Below are 24,045 nucleotides of genomic sequence, written 5' to 3'. Positions count from 1 at the left end.
TGGGCCTCCCTAAATACTTAACCCACTAACCTGGTGGGGAGTTGAGGCCTTACTTGGGATGTGGGGGACCTTACTCGGTGCAGAAGCTGCACATGCTCTCTGCACCCTTCCTTCCCTCACAGCTCCCCAGCTCCAACTGACAAAACGTGCTGCAGCGCAAACAATGTATCTCTTTGCCTGCCTGGCCTTCCTAAGCCCTATTGGCTCCCTGGTGTCACTTGGGGCATACAGAGGCTCATGGGATATGTAGTCCCAGCTCAGAGCCTTCCCTGGTAGGCTAGGGGTTCGCGGGCTTTCCTTACCCTCCACTGCGCGTGCGCAAGCTTTCCCGGGCTTTCTCTCTTCTCCCTGAGCTGTCCCTATGCTCGCGCGAGCTATCCCTAGCTCTGGGGCTTTCCCTGCGCCTACGCGTCCACTGCGCATGCGCAACGCGGTCCTCAATGGCGGCGCCCTGCTCTGCGGCCGCCGGGACCTTAGAGACGCGATCGCGGCCTTAGCAACGGCCCGATCGCGTCCCCGGCAACCGGCCGCAGGCAGGGGAAGCCACACTGCTCCCTGCTCCAGCCCCCACCCTTGGAAGCAGCCGTCGGGTCTTTCGGCACCCGTGATCGAGCTGATCAAGGGGAGGGGGGTCTCAAGGAGCTGCGGGAGCTCCAGGCTACATAATTATCATATCCCCTCTTAGACGCCTCTTTTCTAATATAAACAAATCTAATTTAGCTAGCCTCTCCTCATAAATCAGATTATCCATCCCCTTTATTAATTTGTTGGCTCTTCTCTGCACTCTCTCTAGTTCCATAATGCCTTTTCTAAGGTGGTGTCCAAAATTGTACTCCATATTCAAAGTGTAGTCTTACTAATGCTTTATAAATGTTCAATGCAAGATAAGATCTTGTTTTCCTTTACAGATACTGCCTGACATTGGGCACTATTCCTAAGCCTGCTGTCTACAAGCACTCCTAAATCCTTCTCCATCAAGGATTCCCCCAATTTATCCCAATTTAATTTGGAAGTTGCCTGTTTATTCTTGTTTACCAAATGCAACTACAGTACTTTTGTAATGTTTACATCCACGCTACTCCCCCCTTCCTATTATAAAATAATTTCTAAGAGGCAGTCCAAAGATATTCACTAACGTTTAATAATTGGTAAAAAAAACAAAACAGTATCACTGTGGCCAATGAATAAGGGAAATGTTGGAGTGACAACACCTGCTTCTCAGTAGTTGGATCAAAGGAAATCATGCTAACTTTAGCTCTTCGGGTGTCCTGATTGCCCAGATATTTACATGACGGAATATATTTTTAACCGTGTTGGTCCCTCATTTTATGAGGCAAAAGAAAAAAGGGTAAAAAATGGATTGTCGGGCCAACAACAGTTTACAGTGTACACGTTGACGGACCTCACAGGGTTCCTTCCTTTTTCTTTCAGGTGCAGATATTTACGTATATATGAGAAAATAATATTATATTTGCCTGGCAGTATGGACTAAATTAAAAAAATAAAGTTGTCTGCCAGAGTCAGCCAATAGAAAACAGTGATTTGACCCTTTTAGTGCCGGAAGGTCTTGGTGACTGTGTGCCACAGCCCAGTGTGGTCACGTGACTGGCGGCCATTTTGGGGAAACTGAAGGGTTAACTAAATTACTCTTTTTTCAAGAGATATATAGGTATTTCACTGTGTATTTTTGTCACATTGGATGTTGCTCTGGACTTCTTTGTTTCTTGTTTTATACAATTAGCCACGCCCAGTAGCACTCCTTTTGACATATATATATATATATATATATATATATATAGTGGTAATTTGGGGGGGGGGGGGTTCTGAGAGCTTGCTGGGTATCTGTGTGTTTATATTCCTGTAACCCACAGTACCTGCATGACCTTGGAGCCTGGGCGGAAGCTCTCCCTCCAACCCAAGGTACAATGGCCACGGCTTTTAGTACAACAAATAACAAACCTCTGCCAGCATGCTCCCCCCTGGTTAAAGGCCAATGGTACCCAAACCATGGCCTGCAAGACCCTCAAAGCCGGGCACCCCACTGGCCCGGCCGTTACCAAGACTGGCTCTCAGGGAATCACGTACAAATGAGCCCTGCCCATTCACCACCCCCAGCCACTACAGTCTTTTCTGCACCATAGAGCCCCCACCTGACAAGGTTAAAGCGCACTTACCCAACCCCCCCCCCTCCATACCCCCACAACAGCCGCCATGACAAAGGCAACCACACGCCTTGTAATGCCCACCTCAACCCTGCGAGACATCAAAGTCTTTCCTTCATTTAATTTTTTATTTATTTTTGTAAAAGAAACATCAAATACAACTATAAAAAAAATGTGATGTGAAGAAGTCTTCCCCATTAGGCAATTCCAAAGTGCGGGGAAACCGTTTCAGGCGAGGAGAATCCTGTTTGTGCAGCCAACACAACATAGACAAACAATTTCTTCAGAGTGCAGGTCTCCTGTAAGGCAGAGATGCAAAGTAGAGGTCTACTCACGTTCATAATGCAATTCTCCATTTAATGTGACAGCCAGGAACAGTGGGAAGGTGATGAAAGTTCCATATGGGACCTGAAAAGTTGTCTTGCCACTGTTATGGGCTGTATAGGACCAGGGGCCCCCCTTTGTGAATACACTAATGATTGGGTTATTATTTTCTTTCCTGATTCATTTCCAAGGTAGATTGTGGATCGGATGATATCCCAAAGTGGGGCATGGAGATGTGCCAGAGATCTATAACTTTGGTGTCTTACACATGGTTCCCTTCCTGGAGCGATGAGCAATATATTTCTCATTTCTCAAATTACTGCCTCACAAGACATATGAAGTGTGAAATGAACAGGAAGTTGGTAGGAAGACTGATCACTGTTTGTGATTTCCTGTTACGGTTACCCTGGTACCAAGCTCACACTAAATCTGACTTTATTGTTCTTTGTTTTACAATTAATATTTGTTTCCTGAATTAGGCTTAACATTAGTTGAAGCCGTTAAAGTCTCCATTATTTCCCTCTATACTCACACAAAGTGAACCTTTATTTCTACTTTGTATAAAATCCAAAGACAAAATACTGAAAAAGGAAGAAACCCCCCCCCCCATGTTAATAGTAACGTTTAAAAATTAGGACGGTCTGATGACACAATGTGTGTCTAATTGTGGCACAGAATGTAAAACTGCTCAATAAACAATGTTACTAATTGTGTATTTATTATCTATATCGGAGGAGGGAGAAAGGAAAGAGTGGATACAGTGGGGGAGAGTAGTAATTGTTTCAAATTGAAGAGAGAGAAAACTCTGCAGCAGTTCCATAGTTTCAGTAGAAGTTCTGTACTAGTTTTGGGGAATTCACAATTTAAGATGGACTTCAGAAAACTATTTTCCTTTTTAATATTTCCCCACCATAACACTTCACAAATAATTGTATGTTGAGGATAATAAGACAAAGTTAAGGGATTTTGCAAGTCTTTGTAAAAAAAACAATAATTAAAAATATATATATATTTTTGATCAGCTTAAAAGGAGGAGGGACTGGGCGTGCAATTCAGATCCTCATTTAATAAATAAATAAATAAATGTGGGATATCATGGAGTTTGTATTGCCAATTTTAGTATCAATTTAAATCCTTACAATTATACACAAAATGAGGAGGGAAAAGCCAATAATAATTTACACAAAAAGCCTATGGACCAGGGAAACGTTAGTGTTTTTGCTACACATGAAGTATGTGGGTCTCCTGCAGTTCCATACAGTGCTCCCTGTAAGGCCTTGTTCAGGATGCAGGCTTCGGAGGGAGGGCGTGCTGCCGTGGGACACAAAGTATTCAAATTGAATACTGGTTGTCAGGGTAGCAGCTGCCCTGTCTCCGAAGTCCGGAGTTGACGCTGGCTACAGTTTCAATAAACAAACCTAGTCGTTTTTTGAAGCTGCAGCAGCGTCACTGGGACCTCGGCAGCCAATGAAATCATTCTTGAGACACACATCGCCCAGCAGACTGCCGCCCACCCTCGCGAATGCCCGCCCTCCAACTCCTGCCTCTGGCACCCTGAACGAGGCCTAAGGCCCGGGCCATAGAGCACTCAGGCGTGCTGAGCCGCGCTGAACAGATGCAGAACGCCCCTGCATCTGCTATCAGAGCGGCTATAGTTTCTCCCTGCTCATGCGCGCTGATGCGCGCTGAGGAGGAGAAACTCTTCCCCGAGCGCCAAATTGAAATTTGGTGCTCGGGGAAGCGGAGGAGCGGTCACGTGACCGCTCCCATCCAATGGGGCTGCAGCCGGTTCCCTACAGAGCCGCCATTACCAGACAGGTGTTGTGTGTGTGTTGTGTGTGTTGTGTGTTGTGTGTGTTGTGTGTGTTGGAGGGGGGGGGGGAGAGGGTGATGCCCCGATCGCTGTCTCCCTTCTGCTCCGGTCCCTGCCCCCCTTCCCTGCCCCCCTTCTGCTCCGGTCCCTGCCCCCCCTTCTGCTCCGGTCCCTGCCCCCCTTCTGCTCCGGTCCCTGCCCCCCTTCTGCTCCGGTCCCTGCCCCCCTTCTGCTCCGGTCCCTGCCCCCCTTCTGCTCCGGTCCCTGTCTCCTGTGTGTGTGTTGTGTGTGTGTCTGTGTGTGCATATGTGTGTATGCATGTATGCATGTGTGTGTGTGTGTGTGTGTGTGTGCATTGTGTGCCTTGTGTGTGTGTGTGTGTTTGCATTGTGTGCATTGTGTGTGTGTGTATGTGTATGCATGTGTATGCATGTGTGTGTGTGTGTGTGTGTGTGTGTGTGTGTGTGTGTGTGTGTGTCTGTGTCTGTGTGTGCATATGTGTGTGTGCATTGTGTATGTGTATGCGTGTGTGTGTATGTGTATGCATGTGTGTGTATGTGTGCATGTGTGTGTGTGTATACTGTATATAATGTGTATGTGTGTGTGTGTGTGTGTGTGTGTGTGTGTGTGTGTGTGTGTGTGTGTGTGTGTGTGTGTGTGTGTGTGTGTGTGTGTATGTATGTATGTATGTATGTATGTATATATATATATATATATATATATATATATATATATATATATATATATATACAGTGGTTGACAAATCACCAAAAAATCTACTCGCCACACAAAAAAATCTACTCGCCACCTAGTACCAAACGTGTGCTGCTTGGGCCAATATTTACTCGCCCGGGGGTTAAATCCACTCGCCCGGGGCGAGCAAATGTATAGGTTTGTCGAACACTGTATATATATATATATATATGTATGTATGTGTATATATTATGTGTGTGTGTGTGCATTGTGTGTGTGTATATATATATATATATATATGTGTGTGTATGCATGTGTATGCATGTGTGTGTGTATGTGTATGTGTGTGTTTGCGTGCGTGCGTGAATATATTTATCAAAGTTGCACAATGTTAATAAATAATTTATTCTCACGACGTCTTTTTTTTTTTTTTTTTAAATATTATATAATATACACACACACACACGTTCCCCAGTGACACACAAACACACAGAACACTTCAAAGTGACACACACACACACACACACACACACTGACAGCTACCAAGTGACACACACACACACACACACAGTGATACCCGCCTCCCAAGCGCGCTTGCTGTCTTCTCTGTCAGGACAGCAAAAAGCTCCTGGTAGCGTGAGCGTCAGCAAGCGAGAGCACTGCTCAGCGACGCTCAGTGCACTATGTCCGAGGCCTAAGACTTCCAAAATAGGTAATGACAATTATATAACAGCTCAGGGACAAGTCCTGCCAGATGTACACACATTGTACACAACGCCTTTCAATGACCTGGATAATAACGATCTATTACAGTTATTATGAGCTCAAATTATAACTTTCACTGAACCAGCAACTTCCGGCAGAGTCTGTGTATACTGACTGTTGTTGCAAACATCCCTGTGGGTGTGGTGTCATTTTTATGTCAATTTCCACTATTTGTCTGTTTGATGTAGTAGGACATCCGAGTTTGGTATGTATTATATTTCTATAGCGCCACAGTTCGCATAGGGCTATACAAAATGCCTGTACAAGGTAAATAAATACAAAGAGTGGGGATAAGCACAACAGGTTCATGACTACATAAGGCAAAAGGAAACCCTGCCCAAGAGAGCTTACAATCTAAGTGGTGTGCTGGGAGGCTTACGGACACAGCGGGAACCTTAGTACAGAAGCGGCTCCATCCTCCTTACTCACGGCTCATGGAAGGATTATATTATTGTGCTGCATCACAAGAGATGTACTCGGCAAGGTAGCAAGTAAGGATATCATAAGGTGGTTTTAGCTGTGTGGGGAAAGGGGCTCTGAGGTTTAACTTAGAGATTGTATTGCAGAGCTAACCAATTATTTGTTCAGAGATCCACCTGACAACGTTATGATTCCAGCATACTAAACCTGGGTGACCATTGTGAGAACGATTCAGTCCTAGTTTTGTGCTCCCATTTGCTGCTCAGTTAGCCTCTTTGGTTTAATCTAACCTCGAGAACGATAGACGTACATTTTACTTGGAGCCACTTGGCAGGTGTAGAATAGTGTTTTGACTTTTGGGCACATGGCTGGGCCTGACACGCTTCAGTCCAATTCTGAGCTATGGGGCAGAGAGGAGATGGCGTTGAAGCTACTTTGGGTCCAGGCAAAGTGAAGTTAGGACATGGATGGCAGTGGGCCAGTTCTGTTTTTGTTACATCAGTTTGTTTTTATGTGCTGTCGTTTTTGCTGTGTTGCTTAGGGGTAACTTCAACCCCATAGCACCATCCTCACAGTCTGTGACTCAGGCCTGATCCACAAAGCTTTATTAACTAAATCGGCAACGAACATTGTTTTCTCTGAGGTTAATGCACATCCACAATGCTAATTACATCTCATTAGCATGAGAGCGGGAGATACCTGTGAACACCCATTGGAAATAGGCTAATTTGAATATGCAAAGTATATTCAAATGTACATATTTTCCTGGTGTGTTCCCGGGTATCTCTCCGCGTGTTGTATAAAGGAGTGTTTTGGGAGGTATATAAGTCTATGGGAACTTTGCTAAAATAGCTCTGTCTCTTCCTCTCTCACTTACTCTCCAGCAAACCCCATATTTCAGGCTCTGGATCACTTCTCGGCCTTTTGGCTAAGATCAAGGCGATATGAATGCTTCTCTCGGCCTGCACAGCTATGACCAAATGCAGTACCATCCTATCTGGGGCTTCAGTAGAAAGGTCTGTGGCAAGCATTTGGCCCTCTAGCTCGTTGAGAGGTGGTGTCCAGGCCCCGGACCACAGAACCCCTGAGCCTTCGGGCTAAGGGGGGATGGCATTCGAACAACCAGCCCTTCGGGGCTGGGGTGCACCCGCACAACCCTCGAAAGAGGGGAGATGACGCAAACTCCCTTGCGGGCCTCGGGCCAGAGGGAGGAAGAGATGGATGTCCTGAATCCTAACGGAGGAGGCATCAATGTCCCTGGAGACCTAGGCTTTCGGGCTGAAATCTTCAGGGAACCCGTTCCGAGGGCGGCTCTGACTTCGGTTGGACAGTCCAAGGGCATGCACCCGAACCACTGAAGTGGATTGGGATCTGATGAACGAGAGGGGAGGGTACCCCCCAACCCTCTCGGGAGGGGGAAAAAAAAATTCAGGCTCTGGATGGTAGTAATCCCCCCTTTAGATATGACATAACGTTAAGTCCCTGTGTTAACCTTAGCAGACGCTAGTAGATATACGCGGTTAGGAGGACGGATGCCTCTTGTGCATCTCATTATCACTTACGGGCCTTATAGTTCATACTCTGCTGTTTCTGGGAGAAAACATGACTTAACGTGACATTTTTAGCCTTTGAAGGTCTGCGGTAAGGCTTAATGTGACGGTAACATACAGGTAATCGGGACATTGTCCCTTAACAGAGATTTGTTGATCTGGCTCCAAGTCATAGTTACTTTCATGAAAAAATGGAAAGCTCAGATGCCTGTCAGGGGACGGTAATGCTACTTTGCTGCAATGTTAATTACTTAACGAAGGGCTCCTAGCCAAGAGGAAACTCTGCACTTTGTAAAGCAATTTGTCTCGTTCATACTAATCAATACAAACCCAGAGTGCTTCCTTTTGCTGTTTGATGCGCATATTTAAACACAAAACACTACGCTACTGCAGGGGCGCTTTTGATGCAAAGAATATCCCCACCATGGTTATAAATGTATATCATCAGCAATGTTTATTGCACACCTCCCACTTCCGGTAACCTAATGAGGATCACAGGATGAGTGAAAATACATCATTTATTTACCAGTCACACATTTCTGAAATTAGACTTTTTTTAAGGGGGGATGTTTAGCTTTCATTGTTATTTGTTTGTGATGACTTTACCCCTCTTGCTGCCCCAAAAAATTGCAATAAAGTACAAATCAGTGCACACATTAATGTAGTCCCATATATACTAACAGGTGCTATGCAATAAAATACCCTTTAGCGCCAGAATACACCTTAAAGCCTATTTATGTGAAAGGGCCAAAAGGGATTTATGACACGGAACTACTTAGAATGGCCCTTAATCCCTTATTTATTGTTATAATGAGGGAAGGAGCTTTAACCTGTAGTTATTCTCTTAGTCACACTATTGCTGTTTAATTCAGTATCTGCTCAGCATCTGGATATTTTAGCAACCTAGCTGTATAAAAAGTGCTCTTCTGTTCCCAAGCACCACATTGCGACATTGTAATGCATTATTACCATACATTAGCCGGTTTAAATAAACCTGAGGCTGTGGTGTGGGAAGCTACTGTAGTGTTCTAGTCCACGCCCATGAGAACTGGGATGTCAAGAATGTGTGACTCAGCTGAAACAATATTATGTAGTGCAGTTATATGACCAGTCCAGTGTGCTAAGCAACATCTGCTTCCAGCGTTTCCCGGCCTTGTCACAAAGGGTCAGTTTTACCTTCATCTTTCCTCTATCAATAGATTCTCCCAGCCCCCTTGTTAGATCTTTTGACTGAAGACAAGAGTGCAGTGGCAGAAAAACAAGAACTTCCTGTGAAACTAGTTTTATTTCATGTTTAATATAAGGTGTTTGACATTACATATTGCAAGAAAACATTCTGCAGTATATACAGTATACACCGGTACATAAAACAAGTCAAAGCATAAATTGTACAGTCATCAAATTCATTCTAGGTGGCTTAAAGCTGCAGTCTAAGCAATATCCTACGTGTGTGTGTTTTTAAAAATATATCAGTTCTGTACTATGAGAAAATACATGTAGCATTTAAAAAAAACAAAAAAACATTTTTAATGTATTATAATGTAGCAAGCATTTTTTGTTCCTATAGCAACCATTTACAAAGTCACATCCGCTTCCTCTTTTGAAACAGGCTCTGGCACACCCCTTTTTGAGCCCTGCCCTCTCTAGCAGTGCACCAATTGTATCTAGTGACTGCCGGGTCACATGATCTTCCCCACAGAACTTTGTATCTTGAGTCCACTTATGCTGCACTGACAGCCATTTAGAAAAAACCCTAGGCGAATCTTCGCTGATCGATCACAGGAGAACGGATCAATCGGCAACTTAGCTAATTACTTATCATGTGGATTGTATTGATGCATAGATGTATACCTGAATACGGGGCAGATTTTGCAACAAAATTGAAACAATGTGTGCTAGTACTTGCCAATAAGTCCATACAGTAGTTGAAATAAATTCAGTGTACAATGTCGTTGTTTGCAAACTCACAAACACGGGTTCGTAGATAATGAGTAGTTTATTGCCTGTACAGCATTGAGTATGATCTTACACATTAAAAAGTCAATGAGACTCTCTACTAGGGGAGGGCACAATCAGGTCTTATATACAAATGTGGTTCTCTTTGTTTACCATAAGTTGCTAGGCAGAATATAAATGGCTACTCCCTATTCTAAAGCCTATCATCTGAGTGGTCACTAAACCAATTATAAATTGGGTTAAAACAGCTCAGTAGAAATAACAAAATATAATAAAATACATAAGATACAAAAGATACATTTTATCCAATTATTTTGTAAAATTGGAGACTTGGTACTTCTGGGCGTTGAGCCAAACACCTGGCCTTATGGGTCTACTGATAACAAAACTTTGTAACAGAGTGCTCACCACAAACTAGGCGTGACCGCGAGGCCGAGGTGGGGATATATATAAACGCCAACCCACAGCCACGTGGGCGCGTCTGGAGTGTAGAATGGTCGAGGTAGCCGGGTCGGGGTTGGAGAGGTATGAATAGTCAGAGTACTTGCCGAGGTCTGGGTTGGAGAGGTGCAGATCGTTGTAGGTACTTAAGCCGTGGTCTGGTTTGGAGAGGTGCATATCGTCATTGGTAGCCGGGGTCAGGAGCGTAGAAGAGTGGAGTCCAGAGGAATAGCCGGGGTCAGGAACAGCGCACTAATGACGTTGCCGCGTGGGTGGAGTCTGGATGTGGGACCGGAGGGGACAGTACTTATGGCAAAATAAACAAAACAGACGCTATGGATTTCGAACACTGCTAAGAATTTCCTCTCCATAGACCCCCCCTATCCCCATCCCTTGTCCATTTCAATAATATGTCCATTCCAACATTATTATTTCAGCAACAACAATTTGTAAAGGGAGTGTAATCAGCTGGGGAGATCAGGCAGCTCTTCAGGCATGAACCTAATGCAATGAACAAATCTAAAAAACAAAAGGAAGAGCGCACACTCCTAGTATGTGAAAAGTCGTTATATATATATATATATATTTATTTACTTACACAAGATAAGCGCTGGTACATTTTTTGTTGGAGGCCCAGGGTGCGCAAACTGGGGGGCGCGCCCCCCTGGGGGGGGGGGCGCAAGATTGTTTAGGGGGGGCCCAGGAAGCAGCGGCGATTTTGCCAGGAGCAGAGGAAAAAAAGCTGTCTGCAGCTGCAATTTTTCTTTTGGCCATTAGGTGGCGCTGCGCTACACATCAGCTTCTCCTTGCTTCCTGCATCAGCGTGCTGACATGGGGAGAGTGGGTGAGTGAGACTGGCATATGGGGGCGCGAGACTGGGACATGGGGGAGTGAGACTGGCACATCGGGGAGTGAGACTGGGACATGGGGGAGTGAGACTGGCACATGGGGGAGTGAGACTGGGATATGGGGGAGTGAGACTGGGACATGAGGGAGTGAGACTGGCACATGGGGGAGTGAGACTGGCATATGGTGGAGTGAGACTGGTATATGGGGGAGTGAGACTGGGACATGGAGTGAGACTGGCACATGGGGGAGTGAGACTGGCACATGGGGGAGTGAGACTGGCATATGGTGGAGTGAGACTGGCACATGGGGGAGTGAGACTGGCACATGGGGGAGTGAGACTGGGACATGGAGTGAGACTGGCACATGGGGGAGTGAGACTGGCACATGGGGGAGTGAGACTGGGACATGGGGGAGTGAGATTGTGACATGGGGGGGTGAGACTGGGACATGGGGGGGTGAGACTGGCACATGGGGGAGTGAGACTGGCACATGGGGGAGTGAGACTGGCACATGGGGGAGTGAGACTGGCACATGGGGGAGTGAGACTGGCACATGGGGGAGTGAGACTGGGACATGGGGGAGTGAGACTGGCACATGGGGGGGTGAGACTGGCACATGGTGGAGTGAGACTGGCACATGGGGGAGTGAGACTGGCACATGGGGGAGTGAGACTGGCACATGGGGGAGTGAGACTGGCATATGGTGGAGTGAGACTGGCACATGGGGGAGTGAGACTGGGATATGGAGTGAGACTGGCACATGGGGGAGTGAGACTGGCACATGGGGGAGTGAGACTGGGACATGGGGGAGTGAGATTGTGACATGGGGGGGTGAGACTGGCACATGGGGGAGTGAGACTGGCACATGGGGGAGTGAGACTGGGACATGGGGGAGTGAGATTGTGACATGGGGGGGTGAGACTGGCACATGGGGGAGTGAGACTGGGACATGGGGGAGTGAGATTGTGACATGGGGGGGTGAGACTGGCACATGGGGGAGTGAGACTGGCACATGGGGGAGTGAGACTGGCACATGGGGGAGTGAGACTGGCACATGGGGGAGTGAGACTGGCACATGGGGGAGTGAGACTGGGACATGGGGGAGTGAGACTGGGACATGGGGGAGTGGGACTGGGACATGGGGGAGTGAGACTGGCACATGGGGGAGTGAGACTGGGACATGGGGGAGTGAGACTGGGACATGGGGGAGTGAGACTGGGACATGGGGGAGTGAGACTGGCACATGGGGGAGTGAGACTGGCACATGGGGGAGTGAGACTGGCACATGGGGGAGTGAGACTGGGACATGGGGGAGTGAGACTGGCACATGGGGGAGTGAGACTGGGACATGGAGTGAGACTGGCACATGGGGGAGTGAGACTGGCACATGGGGGAGTGAGACTGGCACATGGGGGAGTGAGACTGGGACATGGGGGGGTGAGACTGGGACATGGGGGGGTGAGACTGGGACATGGGGGGGTGAGACTGGGACATGGGGGGGTGAGACTGGGACATGGGGGGTGAGACTGTCACATGGGGGAGTGAGACTGGCAAATGGGGGAGTGAGACTGGCACATGGGGGAGTGACACTGGGACATAGGGGGTGACACTGGGACATGGGGGAGTGAGTGTGAGACTGGGGCATGGGGGAGGGAGTGTGAGACTGGGGCATGAGGAGGGGTGTGAGAGTGTGAGATGGGGAGGGGGGTGAGAGTGAGTGTGACATGGGGAGGGGGATGAGAGAGACATGGGGATGAGACAGACACTGGTGAGAGGGAGGGAGAGAGACACATGATGGCTGGAGGGAGAGAGGGAGAGAGACACACGATGGCTGGAGGGAGAGTGTGAGAGAGGCACCGGGTGGAGGGAGAAACAATAGCTGGAGGGAGAGTGCAAGAGAGACACTGGGGGGAGGGAGAGGCAAGGAAAGGGACCGGTTAGACCACAAGGGGCCAATGTGAGATTGGGTGGGTCAGGCCGGTTCACAAAAAGGGCTACATATATTTATTTACTTACACAAGATAAGCGCTGGTACATTTTTTGTTGGCGGCCCAGGGTGCGCAAACTGGGGGGCGCGCCCCCCTGGGGGGGCGCAAGATTGTTTAGGGGGGGCCAGGAAGCAGCGGCGATTTTGCCAGGAGCAGAGGAAAAAAAGCTGTCTGCAGCTGCAACTTTTCTTTTGGCCATTAGGTGGCGCTGCGCTACACAGCAGCATCTCCTGCTTCCTGCATCAGCGTGCGTGACATGGGGAGAGTGGGTGAGTGAGACTGGCATATGGGGGCGCGAGACTGGGACATGGGGGAGTGAGACTGGCACATGGGGGAGTGAGACTGGGATATGGGGGAGTGAGACTGGGACATGAGGGAGTGAGACTGGCACATGGGGGAGTGAGACTGGCATATGGTGGAGTGAGACTGGCATATGGTGGAGTGAGACTGGCACATGGGGGAGTGAGACTGGTACATGGAGTGAGACTGGCACATGGGGGAGTGAGACTGGCACATGGGGGAGTGAGACTGGCACATGGTGGAGTGAGACTGGCATATGGTGGAGTGAGACTGGCACATGGGGGAGTGAGACTGGGACATGGAGTGAGACTGGCACATGGGGGAGTGAGACTGGCACATGGGGGAGTGAGACTGGGACATGGGGGAGTGAGACTGGGACATGGAGTGAGACTGGCACATGGGGGAGTGAGACTGGCACATGGGGGAGTGAGACTGGGACATGGGGGAGTGAGACTGGCACATGGGGGAGTGAGACTAGGACATGGGGGAGTGAGACTGGCACATGGGGGAGTGAGACTGGGACATGGGGGAGTGAGACTGGCACATGGGGGAGTGAGACTAGGACATGGGGGAGTGAGGCTGGGACATGAGGGAGTGAGACTGGCACATGGGGGGGAGTGAGACTGGGACATGGGGGAGTGAGGCTGGGACATGAGGGAGTGAGACTGGCACATGGGGGAGTGAGACTGGCATATGGGGGAGTGAGACTGGCACATGGGGGAGTGAGACTGGCATATGGGGGAGTGAGACTGGCATATGGTGGAGTGAGACTGGCACATGGGGGAGTGAGACTGGGACATGGAGTGAGACTGGCACATGGGGGAGTGAGACTGGCACATGGGGGAGTGAGACTGGGACATGGGGGAGTGAGACTGGGACATGGGGGGGGTGAGACTGGGACATGGGGGGGTGAGACTGGCACATGGGGGAGTGAGACTGGCACATGGGGGAGTGAGACTGGCACATGGGGGAGTGAGACTGGCATATGGTGGAGTGAGACTGGCACATGGGGGAGTGAGACTGGGACATGGAGTGAGACTGGCACATGGGGGAGTGAGACTGGCACATGGGGGAGTGAGACTGGGACATGGGGGAGTGAGACTGTGACATGGGGGGTGAGACTGGGACATGGGGGGGGGGTGAGACTGGCACATGGGGGAGTGAGACTGGCACATGGGGGAGTGAGACTGGCACATGGGGGAGTGAGACTGGCACATGGGGGAGTGAGACTGGCACATGGGGGAGTGAGACTGGCACATGGGGGAGTGAGACTGGCACATGGGGGAGTGAGACTGGGACATGGGGGAGTGAGACTGGCACATGGGGGAGTGAGACTGGCACATGGGGGAGTGAGACTGGCACATGGGGGAGTGAGACTGGCACATGGGGGAGTGAGACTGGGACATGGGGGTGTGAGACTGGGACATGGGGGGGTGAGACTGGGACATGGGGGGGTGAGACTGGCACATGGGGGAGTGCGACTGGCAAATGGGGGAGTGAGACTGGCACATGGGGGAGTGACACATGGACATAGGGGGTGACACTGGGACATGGGGGAGTGAGTGTGAGACTGGGGCATGGGGGAGGGAGTGTGAGACTGGGGCATGGGGAGGGGTGTGAGAGTGTGAGATGGGGAGGGGGGTGAGAGTGAGTGTGACATGGGGAGGGGGATGAGAGAGACATGGGGATGAGACAGACACTGGTGAGAGGGAGGGAGACACCGGCAGGAGGGAGAGAGACACACGATGGCTGGAGGGAGAGTGTGAGAGAGACACCGGGTGGAGGGAGAAACAATAGCTGGAGGGAGAGTGCAAGAGAGACACTGGGGGGAGGGAGAGGCAATGGCTGGAAGGAGAGTGAGAGACAATGGGGGGAGGGAGAGAGACACTAGGGGGAGGGAGAAAGAGAGAGAGACACACAGGGGGAGGGAAAGAGAGTGGGGGTAGACACTGAGGGGAGGGATAGAGAGGGACTGGAGGGGGAGTGAGAAATACAGGGAGAGGGAGAGACTGGAAGAGGAGTCTGAGACTGAGAGAGGGGAGAGAGTGAGAGACAATGGGGGGAGGGAGAAAGAGACACACTGGGGGGGAGGGAAAGAGAGTGGGGGGAGAGAGGGGGCGACACTGAGGGGAGGAATAGAGAGGGACTGGAGGGGGAGTGTGAAATACAGGGAGAGGGAGAGACTGGGAGAGGAGTGTGAGACTGGAAGAGGGGAGAGAGGTCCTGAGAGGGAAGATTGAGATTAATAATACTGCAGAAATGGGGACGCTATTAGACAAATATCATAATATTTATTTTTAAGTTATGTAATTTGTGTTATAAATACTTTTTTTGTAGACGCGTGGCGGGGGCGTTACAAAGCTGGTTCGCCCTCAATGGCTGAACCAGCTCACGTGCACTGGCGTCATGTGATTTTGATTACATCAGGCAGGGGGGGCCCGAGAAATTTCATGGATGAAAAGGGGGTCTCGGCATCAGTTAGACACATTGTTAAAATGTGTTCTACAAACCCTCCTAAAATCAGCCTGCTGCAATTGCAAGAAATTCAAAATAGGACCCTGGACTCCAAACCATATTTGCGTCTACGATAAATTCTTTCTACAAACCACTTTATAACTGCATTCTACTGATTATTTCTAAAGAAGCAATAATGTCTGTCTTCCCCATTTGCTAACGCTTCTGTAATGTGAGAATGTTACTGCTTCCTGGCAGACCTGGAATGATTTCAGCCATTGAGCTTTGTAGCGCTCCCTCACTAACACAAACCTCCTTTTCATGCAGAGAGAAACATTTTCGGAGGCACGCAAAATATATATTTATTCTGCCTCACAGGAATTCATGCAAAGGATTTGTTAATACTGTCCTTTGCAACTAAACCTTGTTGCTTTGCAGTTTTGCTTCAGGGAAATATGTGCAGCCAACCCTGGGGTGGAATCTTCGTTGTATATTTTTCGAAGGCTTTCATCTACGTGTCCGCCTCGGGGATAGAGGAGGGAAAGGAGAGGTTTTATTATGCAATAACAGATGAGTTCGCTGAGGCACAATAATGTAATTTCTCACACACGCTGTTAAGGATAAGAGCTGTATTTGTGCCCAGTTCCAGATAGCTAAACCCCCTTGATGACGTTGACCGAATATGGGTATCTACATCACGAGGGGGAATACTATAGGACAATACTATGCCTGGTCCAACCCTCTTGATGGCATAGATGACCGGATATGGTCCTATAGCATTCCCCCTCATGGTGTAGATACCCATATTCCATCATCTACGTCAGGGGTCTCAAACTCCGTCCTCAAGGGCCACCAGCAGGCCAGCTTTTATGGATATCCCTGCTTCAGCACAGGTGGCTCAATTAAAGAGCCAGCTTCAGCAAAGGTGGCTTGGCAGATTGAGCCACCTGTGCTGAAGCAGGGATATCCATAAAAGCTGGCCTGTTGGTGGCCCTCAAGGACGGAGTTTGAGACCCCTGATCTACGTCATCAAGGGGGTTGGACAGTTCCAGACCGTTTTTAAAGAAATGGCCGATCAAGCGCAGAATTATCTTTGCAGGGGGGATCCCATTCAGAATAATGGAGACTTTTGTTTGTCTGCTGTTGGTCTGTATACTTTTGCAAATGGCAGCCCTATATATCAATGTCTGTTAGACTGTTTATTGTGGGGAATTAGTCTATATACAGTTTGCGTGCAAAGAAAAAGAACAGGGCTCTCGCTGTTATCTTCCACAAAGAGAATTTGCTTGCTCAGAGCGTTTTTACTGGGTAGCAAAATCTTTACTATAGAGCCACAATGAAACACACTCCAGTTCAAGTTAATGTTACTGCTCAATACACATCTTCTGTTGTACAGCAGCACGGCTAGCGGCGGTGTTATCGTGTTTTATGCCCCTTCCGTGCAGGAAAACAATGTGTTGGGGCTCCCCCCTCAGCAGAGGAGTTACGGTGTTCATTCCATAACTGAGCTCTGGAGAAACTATACGTGTCACTTCTCAGCCAAGCATAACAACTCCAGTACAAACAGCAGCACACAGCCAGGACGCACAGAGGCTCCTACAGTCTGGACTAACCCATTCATGTCTTTTTTTTAGGCGACTGCTGGCTCCTTGCGGCCATTGCATCTCTTACACTGAATGAACAAGTGCTGTCCCGTGTGGTCCCCAAAAACCAGAGCTTCCAGGAGAATTATTCCGGAATATTCCATTTCCAGGTAACTATCCGGGCAACGGCATACAGCAAAATGACCGCCGTATTCCTTTGACATACATGAGGCCTGAGACCGGCGTACCGGTACTCTCAAGATGTTCTCCAGCGGCCGAGGCCGTTTTGCCCAATTACGGGTCTCCAGTAGGTTTGCAAATTAGAAATGTATTGTGTGATGTGTGATGTGTGGGTTGTTTCAGCAACTTCTACATTGTATATAAATTATTTTTAAATGACTAAGGCCGCGGGCATGGTCAGCGCTTAGGCGCTGACCCGAACTGAGCTACGCTCGCGCTTGTCAGTGAGCCCCTGCAGCCGCAATGAGAGCGGCTTTAGCAGGGGCTCGCGCACGCTTCCGCAGGTGTGCGGAAGCGTAGCCGACAAGAACATTTTCATTTCAGCGCTGAGGGGAGCGCAGGGGCCGGTCAAGTGAGCGGTTCGCCCAATGAGGGTGAACCAGCTCCGTGACGTCACTGGCCCGCCCCCCGACACGCCCCCGGATGGCGCACGAACTAAGGCCAGGGAAAACACCCGCTTTCCCTCAGCCTCAGCGCGCCTCCACACGGCTGAAGTCTCTGTGGACTCAGCCTTATGATTGCGTTGCCAGTAACTTCTAAACTGAATAGAGACATTGTTTTTGAAGAGTAGGGAGAGAAACTTTACTATTTTGTTTTTAAATGCTTTGTTTCCTTGTATCTGGTGCAAAGGGACATTGTGTACCGCCCAAGGTCACGAGCAGCTGGCATTAGGACTTGACCAGTTTGAAAGTTTCTCACGTTGCCACTAGTCCTGCCCTGCTTCCTATTAGATATGTGGTGCCATACGTGGTGATATACTGCGCCAATGTTTCCATTCAATCCTATAGAAACTCTTTTGATATCCTGAGTGTTTACCTAGAGGAAAAATTGCACGTTTTATTTGTGTGTACGTGTAGCAAGTGAACCCAGTTCGATTCCTAGTGTTAGTAACTAACCCAAGGTCTCAAGGAGAACTATTTCCTTATGCCTCAATGTAAGAGATGTGTGCAGAGGTACATTTAATGGAGACCCATTAGGATGAAATTAAATCCTGACTTTATTTCGCCTGTTCCTTTAACAAGGCAAAATAAACAAAATAAAGGCCTACTCCGCTTTGGAGAATATCTAAACCTTTACTCCAGCTAAGCTGATTACCACCCCAAACATATATAGATATAGATATACAACAGCCCAACAAGAAAGTCTCCTCTGTTTCTGTTGTTGTAGCTGTAGGGGAAGGCCTCTCAGCTCTCCTGGGTCAGCACCCTTGTGTGCTATGGAAATGTCCATGTCCAGGTATAGAGGTCTTGTCCCCTTGTCTTGCTGTCAGCATACAGTCCTTCTGTGTGCATCAAGACATCATCTTTTCCTCAGGTCAGCCCAGTTGTGGGATAAGGAAATCTCTGGTCTGTCCTTCTCCTTGTCAGCCTACTTGTGAGCTAAGGAATCTCTCTCCTATGTCTCACATGAGGCTTTTTACAGAGCTTGCATTAGTCCAGGTGGAGACTAGTTAATTGAGTGGCTGCAATTAACTATCTCTCTGCAGGATTCTCAGAGCTCTGAGGCTGCTTTATTTAAACAGGGATAAGTCTCCGCTACACGTAAGCACTAACAATTACTGTAGATTGCACGCTTTGTGCCTGCAGGTTTCTACGTACAGCACTGTGTACATTGGATTGCAGGGCCGGCCGGGATGTTTGCGGGGCTCAGTGCAGGGACATGTGCGGGGGCCTGGGCTCTTACCTTCTCCGGCGGCATCTCCTCAGCATCCTGTCATTGCGGCTCCGCGACGTCAAATGGGGTTGCATTACCATGACTACGGGACGTCGCGGCACCATGGAGCGTCCCGTTGTCATAGCAACATGACGCCATGATACCAAGACCCTGCATGAGGAGATGCCGCCGGACTAGGTAAGAGTGTTTGAGGCCTCGCGCTCTCCCTTGGCAATTAGTTTGATTGTTGTAGGGGAGAGTGCGACGCCTCTGTAAGTTGGGTGCTTGTTGCACAGGCACCAACTGCACCACCAGAAGAAACAAATATTCTACATACATATGTACATGTTTATATACACATATATGACTGCACTTATGATGTTTATAAATGATTTCAATGTTGCAAATACATGGCCCTCAGGCTGAGTCCCCGCTGGCGCTGAGCGCGCTCATGCTTAGAGCATGAGCGCCGGGTGTTCTGCAACTTGCGGGCGCGCGCATGCGCAGGGGGGAGGAGGAGGGGCGCAATTGCGGGCTATCTGAGCAAGCGGGAAAGTTTTAACATTTTATTTACAAAAGCGCTGAGCGTGTGTGCCCGTGCATGCGCGCGCATCGCATGAGCGGGAACTTGCATATATATATATATATATATATATATATATATATATATATATATATATATGCAAGTAACCGCGCCAAGCGCCGCCCGCTCAGCGAGCTCAGCGCCAGCGGGGACTCAGCCTTAGAGTGTTTAGAAACATCACCCGGCTTCCCACTCTCGCCTGCAGCGGGGAGGGACCTGAGTCTCACCGGAGGCACTTTCCTCTCAGCACGGGGCCCCATGCTGGATCCCCTGCGCTCCTCTGTCTCTGGGTAATGATGTCATCACACGGACAGAGACCCCAGGAGAGCAGCATGTAGCCCCCTGCTACAGGAGCACAGCACAGATCACTGACCCACAGATTATCAGTATAGGTAGTGTGTGTGTGTGTGTGTGTGTGTGTGTGTGTGTGTGTGTGTGTGTGTGTGTGTGTGTGTGTGTATCAGTGGGGTAGTTATGTTGGGGAGCACCAATAAGTTTCCCCCCCCCCCCGGGAGAGGGGTAAGAGGGGATTTGAAGGTTAGAGGGAGAGGCGTTTTTATTTTACCAGAGAGGTCACTGCTCAGCCGATGTTAATGAGATCTGTAACGGCCGTTGTTTCTGCATATAATTAGCTTTGTGGATTTGCGTTAACCTCATGAGAAAATGACATCTGTTAATGATTATGATAACAGTATGTTATGATCCGTGCGTTAACGGAGCTTTGTGGATCTGGCTTTTTGTTTTGCTTCTTTTTTGTATGTACAGTATGTGTATGTATAGGTGTGTGTATGTACAGTATATGTATGTGTGTACATATGTATGTACAGTATATATGGATGGATGTATAGCTCTGTAAAAGATGAACACTAAAAACGCTTCCAATTGCATAATAAAATTGAATCGCTCAATACAAGGTAAATAAAAAATTGTGCACACAATTTCATAGAATTAAAATCACAGGTAAGGCGTAAAGGTCCTTAAACCTAGAAGAGTTCTTGTCTTGGTCGAGGGGTCCTGCCTGGCTTCTTAGCCTATTCGGACCTCTGGAGGTGCTGCCATCCCAGACATCTCAACCAAGCCTGCCTCAATTGGATATGTATATAATCAAAAACAAATAGTTGATACTGTTCTGTGGCTAACTAAATGCTTGTATTTGTGCGAGATTTCGAGATACAGTGATCTCTTCTTCGGGTGATGTTAAAATGGCCCATTTTAACATCGCCCGAAGAAGAGATCACTGTATCTCGAAAGCTCGCACAAATACAAGCATTTTGTTAGCCACAGAACGGCATCAACTATTTGTTTTTGATTATTAAGCTCGGCTAACATGGTACAGATACCTCTACAACAAATATATATATATATATGTAACGGGTATTCCCCCCCAATCGCAGATAGGGACCATGTGGGGAAATCTACATCTGTTACCAGTGTGGTACAATACCTGTTAGGATCACAGGAGGCCTGAACCTCCGCCACTGGGAGCCTGGTGTATATCCTGGAACGTATACTTGCAGCGCCTCCACCTGTGCAGGGATTCCAGGTGTATAGAATTACCCCTGACACAGAACCCACAAATAGGAAACACATACCATGAAGTATATATATGTAACTGTTTACTATATGGGCAAAACAATAACATCACATCACATATAGCAACACAGCTGTGCCACCCTCTGCCACTAGCTGGCAGCTATAACCTTGCCCCTACTACTGGGCTGTAACCTTCTTAGCCCCTAACTGGGCTATACCCTTACACCCCCTTCCCAACCCCGCGTCCAAAGAGTCCAAGCCCACCCAAGTGTGTGAACAGGCCTGTCACATGTGAGGAGCAAGGTAAAGTTGGTGCACGTGTGGAAGGTTGTAAATACCTGCCCAGGTGTCTCTACACCTGGGTGTCTTCGCAAAGGGTCTACTGGCATCGCTTGGTCCAGCGCTGATCTGTACCTCCGCGTGGGATGGGGTCCAGCCGGACGTCCCACCGTAAGGACAGTCTCTGGATCAGCAACACAGCATACATAGGGTGACCAGATTTTGAAAATGAAAAACCGGGACACAATTTTTTTTTTTACATTAACAGTTTATATATTGTATTACACTTATACTTTACTACCATTAGTCCTAGTTACGTGTGTGTGGTGTGGGTGTGGGTGTGTGGTGTGTGTGTGTGTGTGTCTCGGATGGCCTCACTAATCGAACAAAAAAAAAAGCCAGATGTGAATGACTTCTCTACCCCTTAACCATTGTCAGGACGCCCCCTCTTCACAATTTCTAAAGCAGCAATCCCGCCTGGGATCTTACCTGATCCGCAGTCCCTCAAGGTACTATACTGGAGGGGAGGTGTTCCCTACCTGTCTTCCGATGTCTCCCGCGTGAAACTTGAGTCAGATCTGGAAGAAAGCAGGGCGGGTTACTTCGGTGTAGGTATACGGCAGTTAAGATGAGACAGAGAGGGAGAGGGAGAGACAGGGGGAGAGACAGGGGGAGAGAGAGAGAGAGAGAGAGAGAGAGAGAGAGAGACCCACTGATACACACACACACACACACACACACACACACACACACTGATACCCACACACACTGATACACACACACACACACACCCACACCCACACACACACCCCGCCAGCCCCTACACCGCCCGCACAACGCGCAGCCACCACTGCCCGCCCCCGAGCCTATCTCCCACACCAAGTGGACGGGGGGAAGTGAGCGCCGGGGGGCAAAGGCAGGCGCGCCGGTGGGCAAAGGCAGGCGCGCGCGCCGGGGGGCAAGGGCAGGCGCACCCCCGCTACCACCTCCTATTGCGCACCTCCCGCCTGGCTGGGACCCGGGACAGAAGGGGGACACTCACCGCACAGTGAAGCCGGGAGCGGGAAGGCAGTCAGTCACGTGTGCGCTTCACGAAGCGGAAGCCCCGCCCCCCGGCTTCCTCTGACATGCCTGCAACGGTGTGACCAATCCCCTGCGGGCCGGCCGGCATTCTAAGTCCCGCCCCCGCATCATCATTCATCCAATCCCCTACGGGCCGGCCGGCATTCTAAGTCCCGCCCCCGGCATTCTCCATCACTCAGTCCCCCCGGCAGCATTCACACACACACATACACAAAATACTTACCCGCCGCCGCATTCTTCTCAACGCCGCTGCCCCGCAATACCGGGACCAGGGACACAAACCGGGACAAAAACCGGGACAGACTTAAACCGGTACAGGCCTCAAAAAACCGGGACTGTACCGGTAAAACCGGTACGAATGGTCACCCTAACACAGGAACATGCAGCAAACCCCTTTCACTGGGTCCCTGCACTAAGGAACTGCACAGGGTCTCTCTTTCTCCCTGCACTAAGGAACTACACAGGGTCTTTACCTAAGTCCCTGCCTAGCACACAGCTGAAAGGGCACAGGGTACTTGCCTAAGGGCCTGTCCCTATGAACACCCACCCTCACTAGTGGGGGGCCAGGGCCTCAACTCTAGCCCGGGGTACTTCTGGCCTAGGGCAGAAGCTCGCAGCTCTCTGCCCCCGTTCCCTCCCCCACTGTCTCCTCAGCTTGACTGACTCATAGCACATTGCCCATACAATGTATCTACTCTGCAGGGAAAACTGCAAACATTATTGGCTGCCTGCAATCATCTGACTCACCTGTCTCTAAGCCTGCTGGGAGTTGTAGTCCCCTCTGGGGCTTTTCCCTATGAGGACCACATGGGCGCCTCTCTAATGGCCGCCTACCTCTCTCTATCTGCGCCTGTGCTATAGTAATGGCCGCCGCGCCACTTTCCTGCGCATGCGCAACAGCTAGGGGGCCTTCCTGCCTCCCTACACTTTCCTGCGCTAGGTGAAATGGCCGCCGCGACTGCACACGCGCACCGCGCATGCATGAACGCACACAAGATGGCGGCGCCCTATCACTGATGCCGCCGGGAGCCGCAATCGCCCCTGCAACTGCCTGGCATGGTGCGGTGGTACCCGCTACTCTGCGCAGGTGAGGAGGGCCAGGGGGGACCTGGCTACATATATATAATATATATATATATTATACACACACGCAATTGTTTCTGAGGCGTCTTGTGAAAATCAATCCCTAAGCACATGTTGCATATACATTTGCATTTACAATAGTGTCTGAACACTTTTCTATTTCATAAGATCCCACTGGCGCATTTTTATTCCCCGTACCTGTAAGAATAAAACTCCTGCCGTGGTGGGGGAGGGGAAATTAAAATGCGCATTAGTGTGGAGCAGAAGCACCTAGAAAGGGGCCATCTTTATAGT

General features: G+C 49.2%; 1 protein-coding gene across 2 annotated transcripts in view; it reads left to right on the top strand.

Annotated features, from left to right (window-relative positions):
- Positions 1-24,045, top strand: part of CAPN2 (calpain 2) — an 86,551-nt gene that overhangs the window by 14,183 nt on the left and 48,323 nt on the right. Inside the window, exons 1-2 of one of the 2 annotated variants that reach the window (XM_075595525.1) lie at positions 10,916-10,968; positions 17,349-17,467. In XM_075595525.1, coding sequence (XP_075451640.1) covers positions 10,956-10,968; positions 17,349-17,467 — 132 coding nt within the window. In that variant the 5' untranslated portion in view covers positions 10,916-10,955. Of the gene's footprint in view, positions 1-10,915; positions 10,969-17,348; positions 17,468-24,045 lie in introns of those variants that run through there. The other variant, XM_075595524.1, reaches the window with a different exon arrangement.

This window comes from Ascaphus truei, chromosome 4, assembly GCF_040206685.1.
Source record: "Ascaphus truei isolate aAscTru1 chromosome 4, aAscTru1.hap1, whole genome shotgun sequence".
Taxonomy (NCBI): domain Eukaryota; kingdom Metazoa; phylum Chordata; class Amphibia; order Anura; family Ascaphidae; genus Ascaphus; species Ascaphus truei.
The sequence above is the reverse complement of the archived record's forward strand: the minus strand, read 5'-3'. Positions and strand labels throughout refer to the sequence as shown.